This window comes from Oryzias latipes, chromosome 1 (assembly GCF_002234675.1).
Source record: "Oryzias latipes chromosome 1, ASM223467v1".
Classification (NCBI taxonomy): Eukaryota; Metazoa; Chordata; class Actinopteri; order Beloniformes; family Adrianichthyidae; genus Oryzias; species Oryzias latipes.
The window spans coordinates 15884631-15901790 of record NC_019859.2 but is presented as its reverse complement, the minus strand read 5'-3'; the positions used below and the strand labels follow the sequence as shown (position 1 = coordinate 15901790).

Sequence of the window (17160 nt, the reverse complement as noted above, 5' to 3'; positions counted from 1 at the left end):
GTTTTAAAAAAGATATTTTAGACAATTTCAATAAAGGTGCTGTGTTGATTTGTCGTACAAAAGATGTCGTTACAACAAATTTTTCTGCTTTTAAACTGTCTGATTCTGAGCTTGATGTCTGTCACTAAGTAAAATGTCTTTGACGTGTCATCAATAATAAACTTACAGATGATGATATCCACAGACAACGGTGTGCGTATTTTATATGCTCAGGCAAACATGCTTGCAAGCAGGTTTTATTCATGTTCTGACAATCTTAAAATTCCTATTTTCAAAACTTACTGCACGCTATTGCATACTGCCCACCTGTGGACCAACTACAGGGCATCCAGCATGAAGAGGGACCAGGTTGCCTGTAATGACCCCCTAAATATTTTAGTAAAACGGCCACAGTGGTGCAGCAGTGCAGGGGTTAATACTCTCAGAACCTTGTTGAGACATTTTATCTATAGTTTTATTTATCGTCTTAACGCTTCAAATAAAAAAATCCTGATCTGGAGAAACTATGTCTTAGAAAACAGCACAGTTTTTTTGTATTGTTTTTTGGGCAAAAACAGCCATAAGCATAACTAAAAGACCACCAGACAGGCCCCGCCCCTTCTAGATTTATAGTACATCTGAACCTGACCGTATTGATAAACATCCAGCAACTTGTTGCTTTATGCTGCTTCATGGTTTTACCCCCCCCCCCCCCCCCCCCCCTTATAATCACCCTTCTACCCCCCTCTCTGACATCCCTCTCTCTTCCTCCCTCCTTTCCTTTTCCATCCGGTCCAACACAAAAAATCTTCAAATACAATTAAAATGAATAAAGATTGGCCTTGATTACAAAAGGGGTTTATTCAGACATACCTCTGGTTTGTCAAAAAAATTCAGAACCCCTGTGGTTAAAGTAAAATATGTCCAACACAAGAGGTATTCAGGTGTCATCTGTTTGTCCAGCTGTTGGACAGGACAAGTTAAAAAAAATAAATAAAGACCACTGGGAAAGCTCTTAAAATAGAGTGCGTTTTTAACCTCCATGCTTCAATAGTGAGTTCATTCCTCAGTTTAAAGTTACTTTAGTTTCTTTCTTTCTTTGTTCTGCAGGTCCTCTAATGCCTGTATGTGCCTCAAATTCACTTGATAAACTTAAAAAGAAAGCAGATGTTCATCTCAACTTTGTTCACGGATGAAAAGAATTGAGCACATATCCAAGCGGCCTGCTTGGATGTTGTGTTTCCTTGATGAAGATTGGCTTGATTAGAGGCAAACGTAATTATTTGTGGACATGTCCAGCAGACAGAAAGACAGCAGCATTTATTAACTACAGCTGAGGTTAAAACAGCTAAATTTTGAATGAAGAATAAAAGGTCAAATGCAAAATGAATGAGTCCTGTTCCATAACACTATGCTGTTTATTTAACCAATCTAATTTGATCCGCCACTCATCCATACAAAAGAATGCTGAGAGAAACCGTATTTCAATTCATTCATAAACTATTGCTGATGCTCTAAAATAAACCTGTGCAGAATAGAATCATGCTTAATAACAGTAAATCATAGTCATTATGACTGTTTTTGTGCTTAAACTCATAAAAATGGTAAATTCTGAAACTAGTAAATATTGAATATTATTTTTACTTGAAACATAACAGATGGGCAATCATTTCTACTGATTGATGAATGTGCTAGAGTAAAAATGAGTAAACCTAACATCATCACTGCAATGTAAGCACAGCATGGGTAGATTATTGACTATCACTACATACATTGTGGATTTCACCTCCAAGGGCCACATTAATATATAAAGTGGCGGTCCAGAGGGTGGCATGAATATTCATAACCTCCAAAAAAATATTTCTCAGAATAATTCATGTAAGACATGGCTTCCAGTGACATTGGGTCTGCTGGGTGTGGGTTATTTGCATAGATCTGAGGGCAGAAGGGAAACGTTAGCTGCTGTTAAGAGGGGGGAGGAGGTGTTGGTTAGTGCTGCAAGCGAGTGGGAGGGAGTGTTGGGTTCGCTAAATAAGTGAGTGAGTCCAGGATTCAGAGGATGTGCCCCAAACAGAAGACATCCCGGAAGATTATTTCAAGAAACTTGTGGAGCTAACCTTGGGGCTGGCACCTTATCCCGACTACTCTGTGAGTAAAGGCGAAGAGAGCTGCAAAAGAAGTAGCCATACAAACAAAGATGGCAGGGGTTGTTTAGTCTTTGGGAGGACACAAACCAAAAGGTGATGTTGATGAGCGCACAGCCAGGTCAATTTGACAAGGAAACATTCCTGGGAACAAATGAACACGAAAAACAATCTGGAGTTCTGGAGCCACACATGTCTTTGTTTTATGAATAAAACAGGGGACCACATAGGGTTCTAAATTGGATAGAACGGCCGGACCAGGAGCAGTGGTGTGGAGTGAGAAAGGAATTACATGGAATCTGGATGAAACCATTTGGATTGAAAATTATATTTTAAAACAGAGCATTTTAGAGTTTTCAGGTTAAAACTTTTGTTCTTATTTTAGAGCCAATTGATGTGCCTTGTGTAAAACTTAGAGAAATGCTGCGTGCATGTGGTTTTTGAATGATGGGAAGAATGAAAAACAACAAATCTTCCAGCACCACATGGATGCTAGAGTGGAGTTCCCTAACTTTTCTTCTGAGGGCCACAATAACTCTTTTTTCTTTAAACTTTTTTGATCTTTCTTTTATTGTAAAGCCCTATAATAAAGTTTTGTTAATTCATGATCCTTTTAATAAAATAAATAACACTATTTATGAAATGAAAAAATGACCAAATAACTGTGATTTTCAAAGACAATAAGTCAGGAAAAAATAATGATATATTAAAAAAGAAAAAACAATAAATAGTGGATCCTCTCCCATCATTTTCCCTCTGAGACTTTGAGGGCTGCAGCTCCTCACACGTCTCACAGTTTGCATCCAAACTGAGCAGCTGTGTCCTGCACGTCTCTTTTTCATCCAGTAATAATTTAAAAAAAGCAAATGTCTATGTCTTCTCCTGCAGCTACGCATATGTCTGCGTTACCTTTTCACCGGTACAGAGCTCCCTCATTTATTGCAGGAGTTACGTTCAAAAAAATAACCGTGATCGGTGAAATCCACGGAGTCCGATTATGGCAGTAAAAGTCCTCACTGCCCACTTTCTACACTTTTCTCAGACAGACATGAACATTTTCAACTTTTCTCTTGTTTAAATTCTCCAACCTTCATAGAAAATTAAGTCCAGAATCTTAGAATGAAAACAAAGACCTGATCAATCAAAGATTTCTGTTTTGAAGAGCTCCGCGTTTCTGTATAGGAGACACGGCACGGACAGGGTCTCCAGCCAATCAGGACACAGAACAGGGTGCGCTGTTTAAAAAAGGCTGCATGATGGCTCTAAAAGAATGAGCTAAACCGGGAAAGATGAACTGCAACGTAGAAAGAGAAGACTGTCTTCTGTTTTATTTGACAGGGATTTTACAGAGTTTACGGTTGGAGCACAGACTGCAGTAGGTGGAATAAAATGTCTTATATACCATGGTCCGGTTGAATACTCGATTCTGATTGGCTGCTGGGTGTGCGTTAAAACCTGATGACCACACGGTGAAAAAAGAAGTTCCGGTCACCTAGCTTAAATGTTTCGTATCACTGCGCCGGCTTCTTTAAAACAACATTTTGCTTCATCATGCGGACAAGTGGTTTAAGTGGCTTTACAAGTAGTTTAAGTGGTTTAACGGCCTTCGAAGTACGCATTATCACTTTTTAACGCACGCCGTGAAAGCCTCAATCGTCCACCTGAACCATTCTGCGATTAATGCATACCGTAATGCAACCGTCCTCCGCTTTGCGTCAGACGGTTGCTTCCGCGATAATGCATACTTCGTCGGCCATTAACCCTTACATGTTCTATGCGGGTCTTGATCGTGTGGCCAGATAAAAATAAAAAACATGGGTCTCTGATATTGTTCAATGGGCTGGACCAAACATGGAGGCGGGCCGTAGTTTGCCCACCCTGATCTAGATGAATGTCTTCTCGTCATTTATCTATGTGAAGTATAAATAAAGACATATAATGCACTGAGGTCTTAAGCACTCATAAAAGTTATTCTACCAAAAAGAAACGGTCGCATTTCAAGTGATTCAATATGTAACAAACACTTTGTGTTGCACTTTAGCCTTCAAGGAGATACAATCACTTCCAACTGTTTGGACAACTTCAAATGTAACTTTCTGAGGTTTTCTGCGATGAGTAGATGCCAATTTTTCTCTTCACCTTCTCACCACATCGTGTTAAAATATTACCAATTTGTTAGAAACTACATCGTTGAGAAAGCAGCTTCCAGCTCCCAAGTGGCTGAAGCACCTTTATCAAGAGGCTCATTTCTGAAGATCAAGTGCTAGACATTTTTAAAAAAGTCAACAGTTTCAAAGAAATTGCTTACTTTTTGAATTGACTGCCTGTCTTTGAGTCGTATCTTTTACTGTGCAGTGATCAGAGCTTTTAGAGTGAAATTTTGGATGCTGATTTTTCTTCTTCTGTTTCTTCTGTTTACAGTGCACGGCTCTGTTCTGCGTCATGATTGGCTGTTGACCTTGTCAATTAACCTGCTCCCTGCTGTTTCTCCTGTACAGAATGCGTCCAGTTTGCCAAATTTACAAAAATCTTCAATTGCGATCAGATCTTTTTTTTCATTCTGTAAACTTGACTTGTTTTTCTTCAAAACGCTGAGAATTAAAACAAGAAAGAAAAGAGTGAAAATGTTCATGTCTGAATGAGAAAAGTGTACAAATTGCGTACTAAGGGGTTTTACAGCCTTAAAACATCTATTGTCTTACTTTGCTGATTTCACTTATTGTGGGTTATCTTTAGAACATAAATGCCACAATAAACAAGGGAACACTGTACGGGCACTTATCACTACATAAACTAGCTATTCATTTCTTCTTTATTTTCCTGCTTTGGTCGGGCAACACCGCCCCCATCTGAGCAGCATTAGGAACTGCAGGACTGTGCCTGAGAATCTGAGAAACAAAAGGTGTCAAAAATTACTGGGACTTCACTGATCATTCAAACTTCATCCATTTATTGTGTAGAAGCAACCTAAATCAAGAAATACTGGTAGTATTTGCAGTATTTTTGCAGGATTTTCCCTCAAGTTTTAACAAAGCCTTGCTCTGACTTCAAACAGATGAAAGGGAACATTTTTAAACAAACTTCTGAGCCCAGGGATAATGAAAGCAGGTGGCAGAGACAAAGAACCCACAGACAATCATGATAAAGTGAATTATATTAGCTGAGGTTTCACTTTTATCCTTGCCCAGCTCAGTTGCTAGCTCACGTTACCAGTTCAAAAGTTTGGCTTAATCGGGCCCACAGTATCAAAAAGAGAGAAAGAGTGCACTCAATTCAACTAAACCCTGCACTTAATGGATTTGTAAATCCCCTACGAGCATTCTGAGGGGCTTATGATATGCAATCTCTGTATTTCAAAATGAGACTTACTATTTTTCTAATAAGATTAATTAAGAGAAAGTCAGAGATCTTTTGAGAAATGACCATAGAAGAATCACAACTTCACATGCAAAGTTGATTGTGTATTTAAAGACCTGATTTAAAATTGATTCTTCTTTCACTTAAATACAGCTGTGCTGCTTGGAGGTATGTTTCAAGTTTTAGTGCTTTTTTATTAGAATAATTGGAGCTTTTCCAAAAAAAATTGAAAATCATGAAAAAGTGTATTTATTTCTATATACTGTTAAAAAAACGTTCATGGAGATTCGGTGCCCAATGTTTAATTTATTGCAAGCTCAGGATGCTGGCTGTTGTCTGTTGTGCTGTGTCAAATCAATGGAAATCTACTGTTTGGGCAAAATGTGGCAGGAGAAGATGCACCAGTAAAAGAGAAGACTTTGGCCCTCTGCGGATTATCAAAAGGACAAGATTCAAGAACCTGCAGACATCCAGAAAGAGTGGAACGAGGTGGAGGAACAGCTTCAACACTTTTAGATGCATTCAGGAGATGGGCTACAACTGTCGGGTCAAGCCACTTCTGAGCCTGGACTAACAGAGGAGATGTCTCAGCTGGGCCAAGGAGAAGAAAGACTGGACTGTTGGCTAGTGATACAAGATCTCTGATGAAAGTAAAGTCTGTCTTTCATTTGGGAATCAAGGTCCAAGGGTTTGGAGGAAGACTGGCGAGGAGGCAAAACCCAAGCTGCTAAAGGTCCAGAGTGAAATCTCCACAGTCAGTCATGAGTTGGGCTGCAAAGTCCGGCGCTGGTGTTGGTGAAATCTGCTTTCTTCAATTCAAAATCACTGCAACAGTCTGGGAGAATGTTCTAGAGGACTTCATGATTCCTTCTGCTGAGGATCTGGATGGAGATGCAGATTTCATCTTCCGTCGGGTAACTGACCCCTGCCCATACTAAGAAGTACTGACGATCCACATGTTTTGAAAAAAATATATATTTCGATTGATTTGTTGTGATCATAATCTATGTCTCATCATTTTGCAAAACTAAGCAGTAAATGGTGATTTTTCCACAGTTTTCTAAAATTTTTGAAATCCTTTTTTTGTGGGTTTTATGAGCTGAAACTCTAGTGTAAATAAACAAATAAATGCTTGAAATCAATTCTATATTCTATGAAGGTTAAAACATTTTTTGAATGGAATTATGGAAATAAATACACTTTTCCATGATATTGCAATTTTTGAAAGGGTCTATATAACCTATGTAAATAAAATAAAAATACTTCACCGTAAACATAGTTAAACAAGTCTAATCAATTAACTGTTCCATTCTGCAATTCGTCTCAGGCAAGCCATCTAGTTGTGCTGCAGTAACAGAATATTCTGTTGTTTAATGTCTGAGAAAGACCTGTCTCTAAAACCTTAGATTTGCAAAAGTTCAAGTAGTTACTGTGATGGCAAAACGAGGTAAGAAGAGAATTTAGGTATGGGTTTGCCTTTCAAATGACCTGTCAGATGGTTATGAATGGAGGTTACCTCCACCATAAATCTAAAAGCAATGCTCTCTATCACTTTCTCTGCCTGATTTTTCATTATAATCTCCCTTTCATGATGTCTCAGTTGGCTGTAGGAAGAATCCAGTCTTAGTAATAACCTCTAAACTATTTTGAATGCACCACAGGTTTTTAACTTTAAATCTTCCTCTCTTCATCACCTATATCTGGGAGTTAAGAAAAATCTGTGACGTTGATCCAGTACAGTTCTGATTCTGAGAGAAGTCGCACAAAATGAGCATCGTGCTCTTTGGATGAGAGCCGCCGAAGCTTAAAAAAATCTGCTCCAAAAGCATTCTCTCACACAGAGCTCCACGCACACCCATGACTACACTCTCTGCAGAAACCTTCCACCTCACCCCCTCTAAATCGCAGCCTTCCTAAATTGATGGAAGGCCGATTGTGGGTGAATGGATCCAAGTTGTGCCCAGCGAGTGGCATTTTGAAGCGTTAAAGCAATCACTCGCTGAGCAATTTAACACAGGGATAAAAGACAAGTGGCGACAGTAAAAGCTTTGTAGTTCAGCTCAAAAATTAGCTGACATTTTTTTCTCAACAAGAGGCATGAGAGACTCCAGAACAACAAAGAGAAAATGCTCACACACTGCTCTTTCGATGGTCAGTATCTAACACAAACATGGTTTTTATATTGGGCTTGATTACGGTTGAAAAAAAAAATAGACACCTACAATTCACTATCAACATTAGTGTTCTGAAAGGCAAAACAATGACAGTTTTGTTTATTGAATTGATAAATATAACCTAATTTGTATTTGCATACATTTGAGCTTTAACCATGAGAATATGATTCCTTGGTTGCTCCCAAATTTAAGCTGCTGAGATAATAAAGTGCTTTTTGTCTACAGCTAGCTTTAGCCTGAATTTACATCACGTGAGAAGCTAAAAAGAGTCCAGTGAAGATGCACTGGGAAGCTCTGAATGCTCTGTTGCTGACTCCTGCCAGGAGGACAGTTGACCCTGGCTCTGAATGTCACTGGAGCTGCCCGGTATCATCCAGCACAGGCTGTGCAGTTCAATAGCCAAGATCTTTGGGGTCTTTGGGAAAAATCATGTCAAAATAATAATTTATATTTCAAAATGTAAGTTTTTCCCCCCAATAAACACAACTATAACTTGCTTTTCTGGCTCCACATCTCATCTGTTATTTAACCCCTTGACACCTATTGATGCAAATATAGCTCCGTGCACTTTGGCTCCAAAGTTACCTTAATTTAGCATCTAGTTGAAAAAAAAAACAAGTGATTTCTTTTTTCATTGCTGGAAATAAATTCAGGCATCAATGTGTTAACTATACAACCAAATCAAGCAGTGTGTGTGTCACATTTTCCACAATAAAACATTAAATGTAGAAAAAACAAAAAAAGTATGAGCTGCACATATAGCAAAACACAATTCAGACAATATTAACAAAATAAGTCGATTAACATACTGTATATGTGAGTTAATGGATGCAGTGGACATGCAGGACTGATCCATTTTCAGGCCTTTTCCATGGAGGGAACTTTCAAATGCACTCCATCACCAGATGGGGCTGATCTTGTGATGGACTCTCTTCCTTTTCTTAGATTTTATGAATTTTGGCTTTTTATTGAATACATGGTAATTTAATTGGATTGGAACAGATTGTAATTGACGGGTAATCAAATTAACTTGTTTTAAATTATTTTAATTATCTGCAAAGTGTCCTGGATTAGTTAAAAATTCATACGATGCATAAATGAATCACCTTGAAGATTTAGTTAAATCATTAAATGCAAAAAAAAAAAAGACATTTGCGAAACAGAAGCAGGGTTTGTGCTTTTTTTCCATTATTTCCAATTAAAAGGCAAATTTTGAAACATTTCTGAATATTGAATTAAGTGTTGTGAATACTTTTGTTTTCTTTTTTGTTGTTGTTGCACTGTCACTTAGTGGTTGTCACAGATGATATTACTCACAACTGAATTCTTTGTGGTGGTTTATGGCATCATTTCCTTATAAATACCACAACTGTGCCATTGCAGGACACTTTCATTGAGCACATTAGCTTAAGTCTGTGGGCAAACTTTGCTAGTCCTTAAATCCTCAAATTACATCTTTAGCATAGACTATAAACACAAATATCAGGCGGTTTTTTATTTTCCTTCCACCCTATTTGTTCAGAATAGGATGTGCAGTCCCATAAGAGATAAATAAATTTGACCACTTTAGATCAAATCTGGTAGCCAGCTAGCTTGTGCAGATGCCATGATCCAGGACAGTTCATCTTCCTCTGAAAAAAATAAAATAAGCAACCAAAAAAAGATAGTGACCAAAGAGAGGGCCAGATTTGTACGGTGGCCCTGAAGGGCAATTCACACCAACAAATCACTTAATGTAAGAAAAGCTAAATTTAAAAAAAAAAAATATGGAAAACAAAAGTAATTTCCAGAAATCAAAATGAAATATTAAAAAATGAAACACAGTAAGAAACCAGAACAGAACTATGGGACATCGCTGTTTGGATGTCAACAAAGGATTTTCTGGCTTGAAGCAATACTGGACATGCTCTGAACTAATCATAAAACTTTGTAAGTATGCAGACATTGAAGACACATTTAAAAAACTCAAACATTAAAAATCCAATGTCATCATCCAATCAGTAATGTCCCATGGTACCAAACTTTTCTGGTTTCTTATTGTGTTTCATTTTATTTTGATTTCTTTAAATTACTTTGGTTTTTCCAAAATGTTTCATTTTTTTAAATTGTATTTTGGTTTCTGGAAGTTTGCTTTGACTTCTAAAATGTAATGGTGTTTTTTTATTACTCCATTTTTTTGCTTTTCTAATTGTCATTGTGATGTTTATTGTTTCTGAGTGATTTGTTGATGTGATTTGTATGTTAGGGCCACCGTAGATTTGTCCCCAATAAATCAAAACAGGACTAGAATGAAGCACAAACAGCAACATTCAAAAACAAATGGCACTCAGCGGATTGACTTAAAAGGGAAGTGTAAAAATGTTATTCTTATTGTAACATAATTGTAATCCTTTTCTTTTGATAAGGATCTTTTTGTGATTTAGGTGATTAAACTGGCTAAATGGATCAAGCTGACCTTACAGAACTGCACCATTTAAGGAGCACGTTTTAGATAGATTTGTTAAATCTTTGAGGGTTTTAGTACAAAACTGTTGTTGCAAAAAGAGATGGATGAATTTTTAACCTCTGTGTCAGAGTGGTTAGCATTTTCCTTCTGTTTTTATGAAATGCAGGTTGATAAATTCTCACCATGAAAAAGGCACATTTACTGTATGTGTTGCAATCTGCTTTCTTCAGCAAACGTCCACAGCAAAGCGGCAAGAGTCTCAGGCATCAAGCCATGCAAAGAAATTGACATTTTGTGAGGAAAAAGGCCCGATCTGGAACCCCCTAGTACATTCACGACTCTGGGTAACATGGCAGGGAACAGAGAGTGTTTATGCTGAAAATGTTACACAAAGACATGCATTAAGGAACATCCTCTGAATCCTCAAAGTGGGCACAGCAGAGAATGTCAAAAACCATGTTTTTAGCTTTTTTCACCCTTTATTCTAATATAATTTCTATTCATCCATTGGCCTGTTCTCTTCTTCGTGAAGGCCACATGCAGTGTGAATATAAAAGTCAGGTGGCCAACAGTATCAGCCAGACATGGTAATAAATCTTTCCTTAAAGACTTCACCAGGTGGGGAGTCCCGTTAGCCGTGTGTGGATGCTTTTGTGTCTTTGCGGCAGGACTCCGTTTAACGGCACGTTTGAAACCAGCGTGAAACCCTGCAACCTGGTTAGTCCCCCTTTGCCCTCAAAAGCAGCAGCAGGCATGTAGGCACTCACGCTGGCAGTGACCCCACGAGCGGCGCGTCCACCCCCAGCAGCAGTCCACCCTGGCTCCGTATCGACACAGGCCGTTGGATGACGCCATCTGTCGCGGCCACCTGTGACGGATGGTGAGATTAGATCTTAGCCGGCTTGAATATTGTACTAAAAAAAATCTAATTACACTGTAATAATACAGATGTTTTTGCGCACACATCCACAGAAATATGTACGTAGCTACTTACATACAGTAAGTAGTATGTAGCTTTTAAACAAAATAATGTATGGTCAACAGACTCTTATTAATATATATATATATATATATATTATATATATATATATATTATATATATTTATATATATTATATATATTATTTTTTTTTTTTTTTTTTTTTTTTTTTTTTTTTTTTTATTTTTTATTTAACCTTTATTTATCCAGGCAAGGCAGATTATGAAAAAAGTTTAATTTTCAACTGTGGCCTGGAAAGAGGGAAGACCTTTTGAGAGACAGAAATAAAAGGCAGAGAGAAAAAATAGCATAGGGATTAAATAGCAATAACACAGACAATTATTAAAATAATTACAAAATTAAAATATTAAATTTCATTATAATAAAAACCGGTATAAAGCCTATTGAGAAAACTATTGTTGTAATATTGGGCTATATAAATAAAACTGAATTGAATTTAGTTTAATTAAAATCATTAGAATCATTAAACTAGGTTACAATAACATTTTTCTTTAACAAGATTTCTTTTAAAACTTGTCTTTGAAAAAAAAGGTGTATTCTAAAGGTTTTTTGTAAATTATTCCAGTCTCTGGGAGCTGCAGACTGAAAGGATAAAGAACCCGATGAGGAGTTGGATTTAGGGACTGTTCACAGAGTCAGGGGGATAAAGGGAACCTGGCTCAAAAAAGAAGAAAGCCTAGGAGAGTTTTGTTAATAAACAGCAACCAATGAATTTTACGGCAAGTGAATAGAGAGGTCCAATTTAGTGATGAGTTGAGGGTACAGTGGTGGGTTTTGAAGGGAGCATTTGCTATAAATCGAATGGCGGAATGTGATAGAATTAGCTGTAAATAATTGTCAGTGTCCTTGTGGACGAGTGTCTGCCCTGAAACTGGTAGGTCATGAGTTCAAATCTACAATTGAGTTATACTAAAGACTGAATGCCTCCCTGCTTGACACTCAGCATTAAGGGGTTAGATTCAGGGGTTAAACCCCCATATGGTTCCAGAGTGCGACTGTGTCTGCAGCTCACCCAGGGATGGGTCAAATGTGGAGAACAAATTTCCCCCACCTAGGTGCATCACAGCTAATGAGACATAAACTTTATATTTTAATAATCCAAATCCACACTAAAAACTCATCAAATTGTAAAAATCTGGAAGTTGGTTAACACATTTCTCCAGAATGCACTTTTACAATAAATTATTTTTATTTGCAATACCTTCAAGTTTTTCAAAAACCCAATTTTATGCAGAATTTTTGTTTGCATGAAGGTGTTATATTTTACTTTAGATGCAATTTATTGCAACAAAAATAAGTTATGATAAAATATTGCTTCCAAAAATGATTATCTTACCAAGTTGTTAATAATGTCTTGTAATTTTCTTCACTAATTAATATTTAAATATACTGCTGTTTGGTTTAACTTTCGCCGTTTACCTGACATAAATAGCAGTAAAAATATATATATTTGAAAAGGTATAACTTTTACATTATTATCAGTATTTTTATTTTTATTAGAGACCTGCTTTGAAAGTTTGCCTGTTAGAATTTGGCCTTGAGTTGCCCCACAGATCTGAGAGAACCACGTCTCTGCCGAGGTTTCTTTCTCCACAGACTTCGTGCTGCCCTTGAAAACGTAATGTTTTCCACAATTCACACTCTGATGCCAGCAGAGGCTATTATTCCCGCCACGAAGAAAAAAGACAGCCACACGTGGAGCAGTTCAGACAGATAAAGGTTATTTTCAAGACACTACTCTTCATCGGGGCATTTGGCAGCAGAATATTACTTGTAACTTAATGTTTTATCAATGGAAATGGGTACATGGGAAATTCTGCATTATCTCTCTTATCTGCACCCAGGCTGATCACAGATTCAACGAGGACACGGAACATGAATAAGTTCAATGTAGTGTATTGATGGAATCTTGTGCTGGATAATTCACCAAAGCTCTATGAAAACATGGTAACTAAAAATGAGCAGGTGAATTTTCTTTTGCTAATAGAAAACATTTTTATTAAATGGCTGCTTTGTTATAGGAGGGTATGAAGTTTATTATGTGGAAAATGAAGACCTCTTTTTATTCAAAAGATCTGGAAACACTTTAACCCTGAAAAAAACATGGCAGAAGCTCTCTTGATATACCTAATTTACACAAAAGATGTTTCATTTGGCATCTGTGCGAGAAAGTGAGGCATTTGCTCCGTGTTCAAAGCGCATCCTTTCCCTGATATCCATTCGTACCGGTTAGTGTCTTTCCACCAGGCGGGGGGAAATGCTAATGCTTGTTCCCCCTGCCAATCACCGCTTTGAAAATAAATAAACAAATAAGTAAACTGGCGGATGCTAAGTGAGAGTGGCAGATCCAGGAAAAGGTTTGCCCGCTGCCTGGCAAGCAGGAAGGCACTCAGTCAAAAACAGACACAGAGAAAAAGAAGATAGAAAGAGGAAAGAATAAAGTAATGATAAATGAGGAAGCAAATGGGGAAACAAGTGTTGTGGAAATTAGGAATGAGAGAAAAAGAGAGAGAAAATTAAAGGAGAAAGAAAAGACTTGAATTGATGGCAGATTAACATCACAAATACACATAAGACAGGTCTTTTTGGGATCTTTTTCTCTATTTATACCTTTGAAAAACAACCCAGACCTTTTGTTTTGTTAATTTCCCTGGGTAGATCTGTCCTGCAACTACGTTTTCCTGCCATGTGCTTTTTGCTGCTATAGTAACAAGCAACAATCCTGGCATGCGCATTGTGGGGGGAAAAAGGAGATCATTTGTGAGCATAAAAATGACCATACTATGATCCAACAGAAAATGGACCTGATGTGAAACCAAAATAGTCAAATTATAGCTTATTTAGAGGCTCCGGAAAGTTCAGTTGGGTGATAAAGCTTTGTTATTTACCTTTTTTCAATTACAACAAACACCTAAACAAAAATTTGAAGGATTTCAAATCTGTCAGAACGGTGTCAGTTTCCACAGTTATAGTGTAAAACAGAAAACTTTGCAAAAGGATTAAACCAAACTGAGTCTGAGATAAAACTGATACAAAAACTGAGACAAAAAAAAACATCAGTCTGGCTTTCAGGAGCATAAAATGTTGTGCAAGTGATGCGTGACATCTAAACCCCAAGCCAAAGTCAGCCAAAAATGGAAGTTTGTGCAGCATTTATGTGTTTGTTTGTTTATGACAAAATTACATCAGCGTCTATTTTCCTAGTGTTAGTGGCAGGGTGTGAATAGTAAACCATTTAATCTATAGTTCACCACAAGATCAGATGTGCAATACTACTTTGTATTGAATTTCTTTTTTTTAATTGAACATCTGCAGGTGTGAAATTGTACAATTTTACAAATCAGATCCTGATACTTGTCTCGTCAAACGCATCAAGCTTTGAGCCTTAAAAAACAAAAAGGAGATATACCTTTATTAGATGGTGACATGTTAAGCTTTACATTTATCTCTGACGCATTGATGCTTCTTTAAGGACAGCTCTTTGGTCATCCGTGTATCATTCTCCACAACTGCTTTTTTGAGTTATCAATACAGGAATCTCCCACGTCTGCATCCAATTAACAAACACACCAAGACATTCTGACCACATACAGAGAGACAGGGCCTCTGTCAACTAATGTTCATGCATCTCTGCAAATCCCCTTGAAAATGTCATCTCGGACTCCATCATAATTATTACTGGTGACATAACCATGAGAGAAGACCTTTTCGTTAGGTGAATGGAGGGGAAGAGCAGGAAAGAGTTGGAAAGAAAGAGGGAAAATAGTTCACATGAATGTGCAAAAGGCATCAATTTAAACCATAACTATGCCCTCTTATGAAATTAGTATAATTTCAAGCTAATGTGTTCTCTCATTACATCAAAAAGATACAAAACTACTTCTCTTTGAACTCTCGTGCATTGAAAATTTAGAATTTTTATGAAATATTTGAACAATAAAGAAAGCCTGCTTGTTCTCAGTGATAAATTAAAAAGCGGCCAGATCAATTGGACATGAGCCTAATACCTGTATTTATTACTCCAAAGCCCTGATTGCGGATCCTAAATTGCCCTCGGGCCTTGAGGGAACTCAAGACGATAATTATTATCCTTCACGCCTGTACCCTTCATGCACTGTAACAAATCTTTTCAATTGCAGACTGAATGACACAGTCCTTCCCTAAGAGCCTGAGAGGCTGATATCTACAGTGCAGATGCTGCCGTCCTTCAGATGCGCCACTTACCGCAAAAACGTTTGCTAACTGCCCTTTACTGACACTGAAAAGTTGTGAGGTTTCTGTTCACTGAGTAGAGCAAAAGTTGCTTATTTATCAAGATCATGCAGGTAAAGAAAAAAATATCCAATCACAGTGAGGATAATCTAATCAATCCATGATGGCTGAATGGATTTTTCTGCCTCTGCATCAGTTGCATCTTGGCGTGAGACTTGCTCGAACCTGCCGAGCTCAGCTGACGGCTTGCGGAGTCGTAATGTGTCATGCCGGTTTAATTAACCACTTCGGCTGCATCTGCTGCCAGGTCTGCACACAGGCTGCCAAGACCATCACATTAACACAAAACACCATGTGGCCACACTGACTAAATATGAGCCGGTGATTTATGTCAAGGTGAGGAAATAGCCCAGCCAATGGAAATGATTATCTGCACAGAGGTAAGAGGTCTGCCAGGCAAGAAATAAATATAAACATAAGAAGCTAGGTTTAACAAAGCAAATACCGGTAGGTTTCTTATGGGGCAGCACTGTGGTGAACATATTCCACTTGGCAACAACTGAAGTCAGTGGACTGCCTGATGCAGCACGAGCCGGTTTCTTCCATTGATGTATTTCAGTTGTCCTAATAACAGATGTATTACAAGAAGGCAATCCCAGGATTTCATTAATTCATTCATCTTCTAAACCCACTTTGTCCCTTTTGGGGTCACAGGGCTGCCGGAGTCTATCCCGGCCACTCGTGGGCGAAGGCAGGGGACATCTTGGACAGGTCTCCCGGGATTTCATGATCTCAAATTGTTAAAGGAAAGCTCAGAGATCATGAGATGCCAAAGACATATGAACTAGCCACTAAAACATTCATAACCATGAAATTCTGGGATGTGCTGAGGATGACTACACTTTGGCCTGACACTCCTGTCCTGGGTGGGTTTAACCCAGAAGTCTCCAACCTTTAGCACCAAAAGAGCCATTTGGTGCAGGTAGTTACATTAAGCTAACGAGTGACGGCAAATGTCCCAAAAATACCCTTTATTATTTTTATCGTTTAGAAAATGTGGCTTTTAAATACTTATAGTAATCTAAAATATAACAGTGTAATATTTTGCATGTAAAAAAATTGTAATTTCTTTTACTTTTGATTGCATCACACACACATGTTCTTTTTAAAATAAAACACACCCTTTAATTTAGATATTCCTGCTGCAACAGATTTACTTGAATTAAACAAAGAAAACCAATTCAAACACGGCATTTATTCTTCTTCTTCTTCTTTTTCTTTCAAATATAAACATAGCACCATTGGTGTAGATGTTTTTTTTTCAATATATACATCTTTTATTGAATTTCCTTAGGATTATTAAGATACAAGAGATTTTAAAATGTAAAGGCATTTATATACTTTCAGAACTTTGCCCCTGAACAACAACTAGACAATGTTGTGCAGATAAGAATGTACTTAAAGCTTAATCTAATGATAAACATCTCTGACTGTTGATTAAACCATTTCACATAAATTAAAGTTAAGTTAAAAGTCTAAACATAAATGACAATTTGACTAAAATAAATGAACCAAAACTACAAACCTATTATTTATTTAGTGACATTTAAGTCATTTAGAAAAGATCTTAAATGTCTGGAATAAAGTGCTATAACCTGATTATATAAAAAAGTAGTTCTTCCATGAATACCAGTAGCCCCTTTGTTGTATAAATGGCTGATGTCCTCACTCTGAGACTGTTTTAAATCAAGTTTTTTTTCAAAGGCTGGGATGCAGGGATGATGGAGTGGCTCAATATGCAGCTCCATCAACCTCTCACGTAACCTGTATTTTAACGCCTGCATGAAAG

The 17160-nt window shown here is 37.5% G+C and overlaps 1 protein-coding gene across 5 annotated transcripts in view; it reads right to left on the bottom strand.

Annotated features, from left to right (window-relative positions):
• The window catches only part of npnt (nephronectin), a 56425-nt gene that overhangs the window by 36036 nt on the left and 3229 nt on the right, over window positions 1–17160 (bottom strand). For 3 of the 5 annotated variants that reach the window (XM_023957375.1, XM_023957373.1, XM_023957381.1), the window contains exons 2-3: window positions 10868–10968; window positions 2097–2147 (exon numbers count right to left, since the gene is read on the bottom strand). In XM_023957375.1, the coding sequence (XP_023813143.1) occupies window positions 2097–2147; window positions 10868–10968 (152 nt within the window). The remainder of the gene's footprint in view (window positions 1–2096; window positions 2148–10867; window positions 10969–17160) is intronic. The other 2 variants (XM_023957380.1, XM_023957382.1) reach the window with 1 other exon arrangement.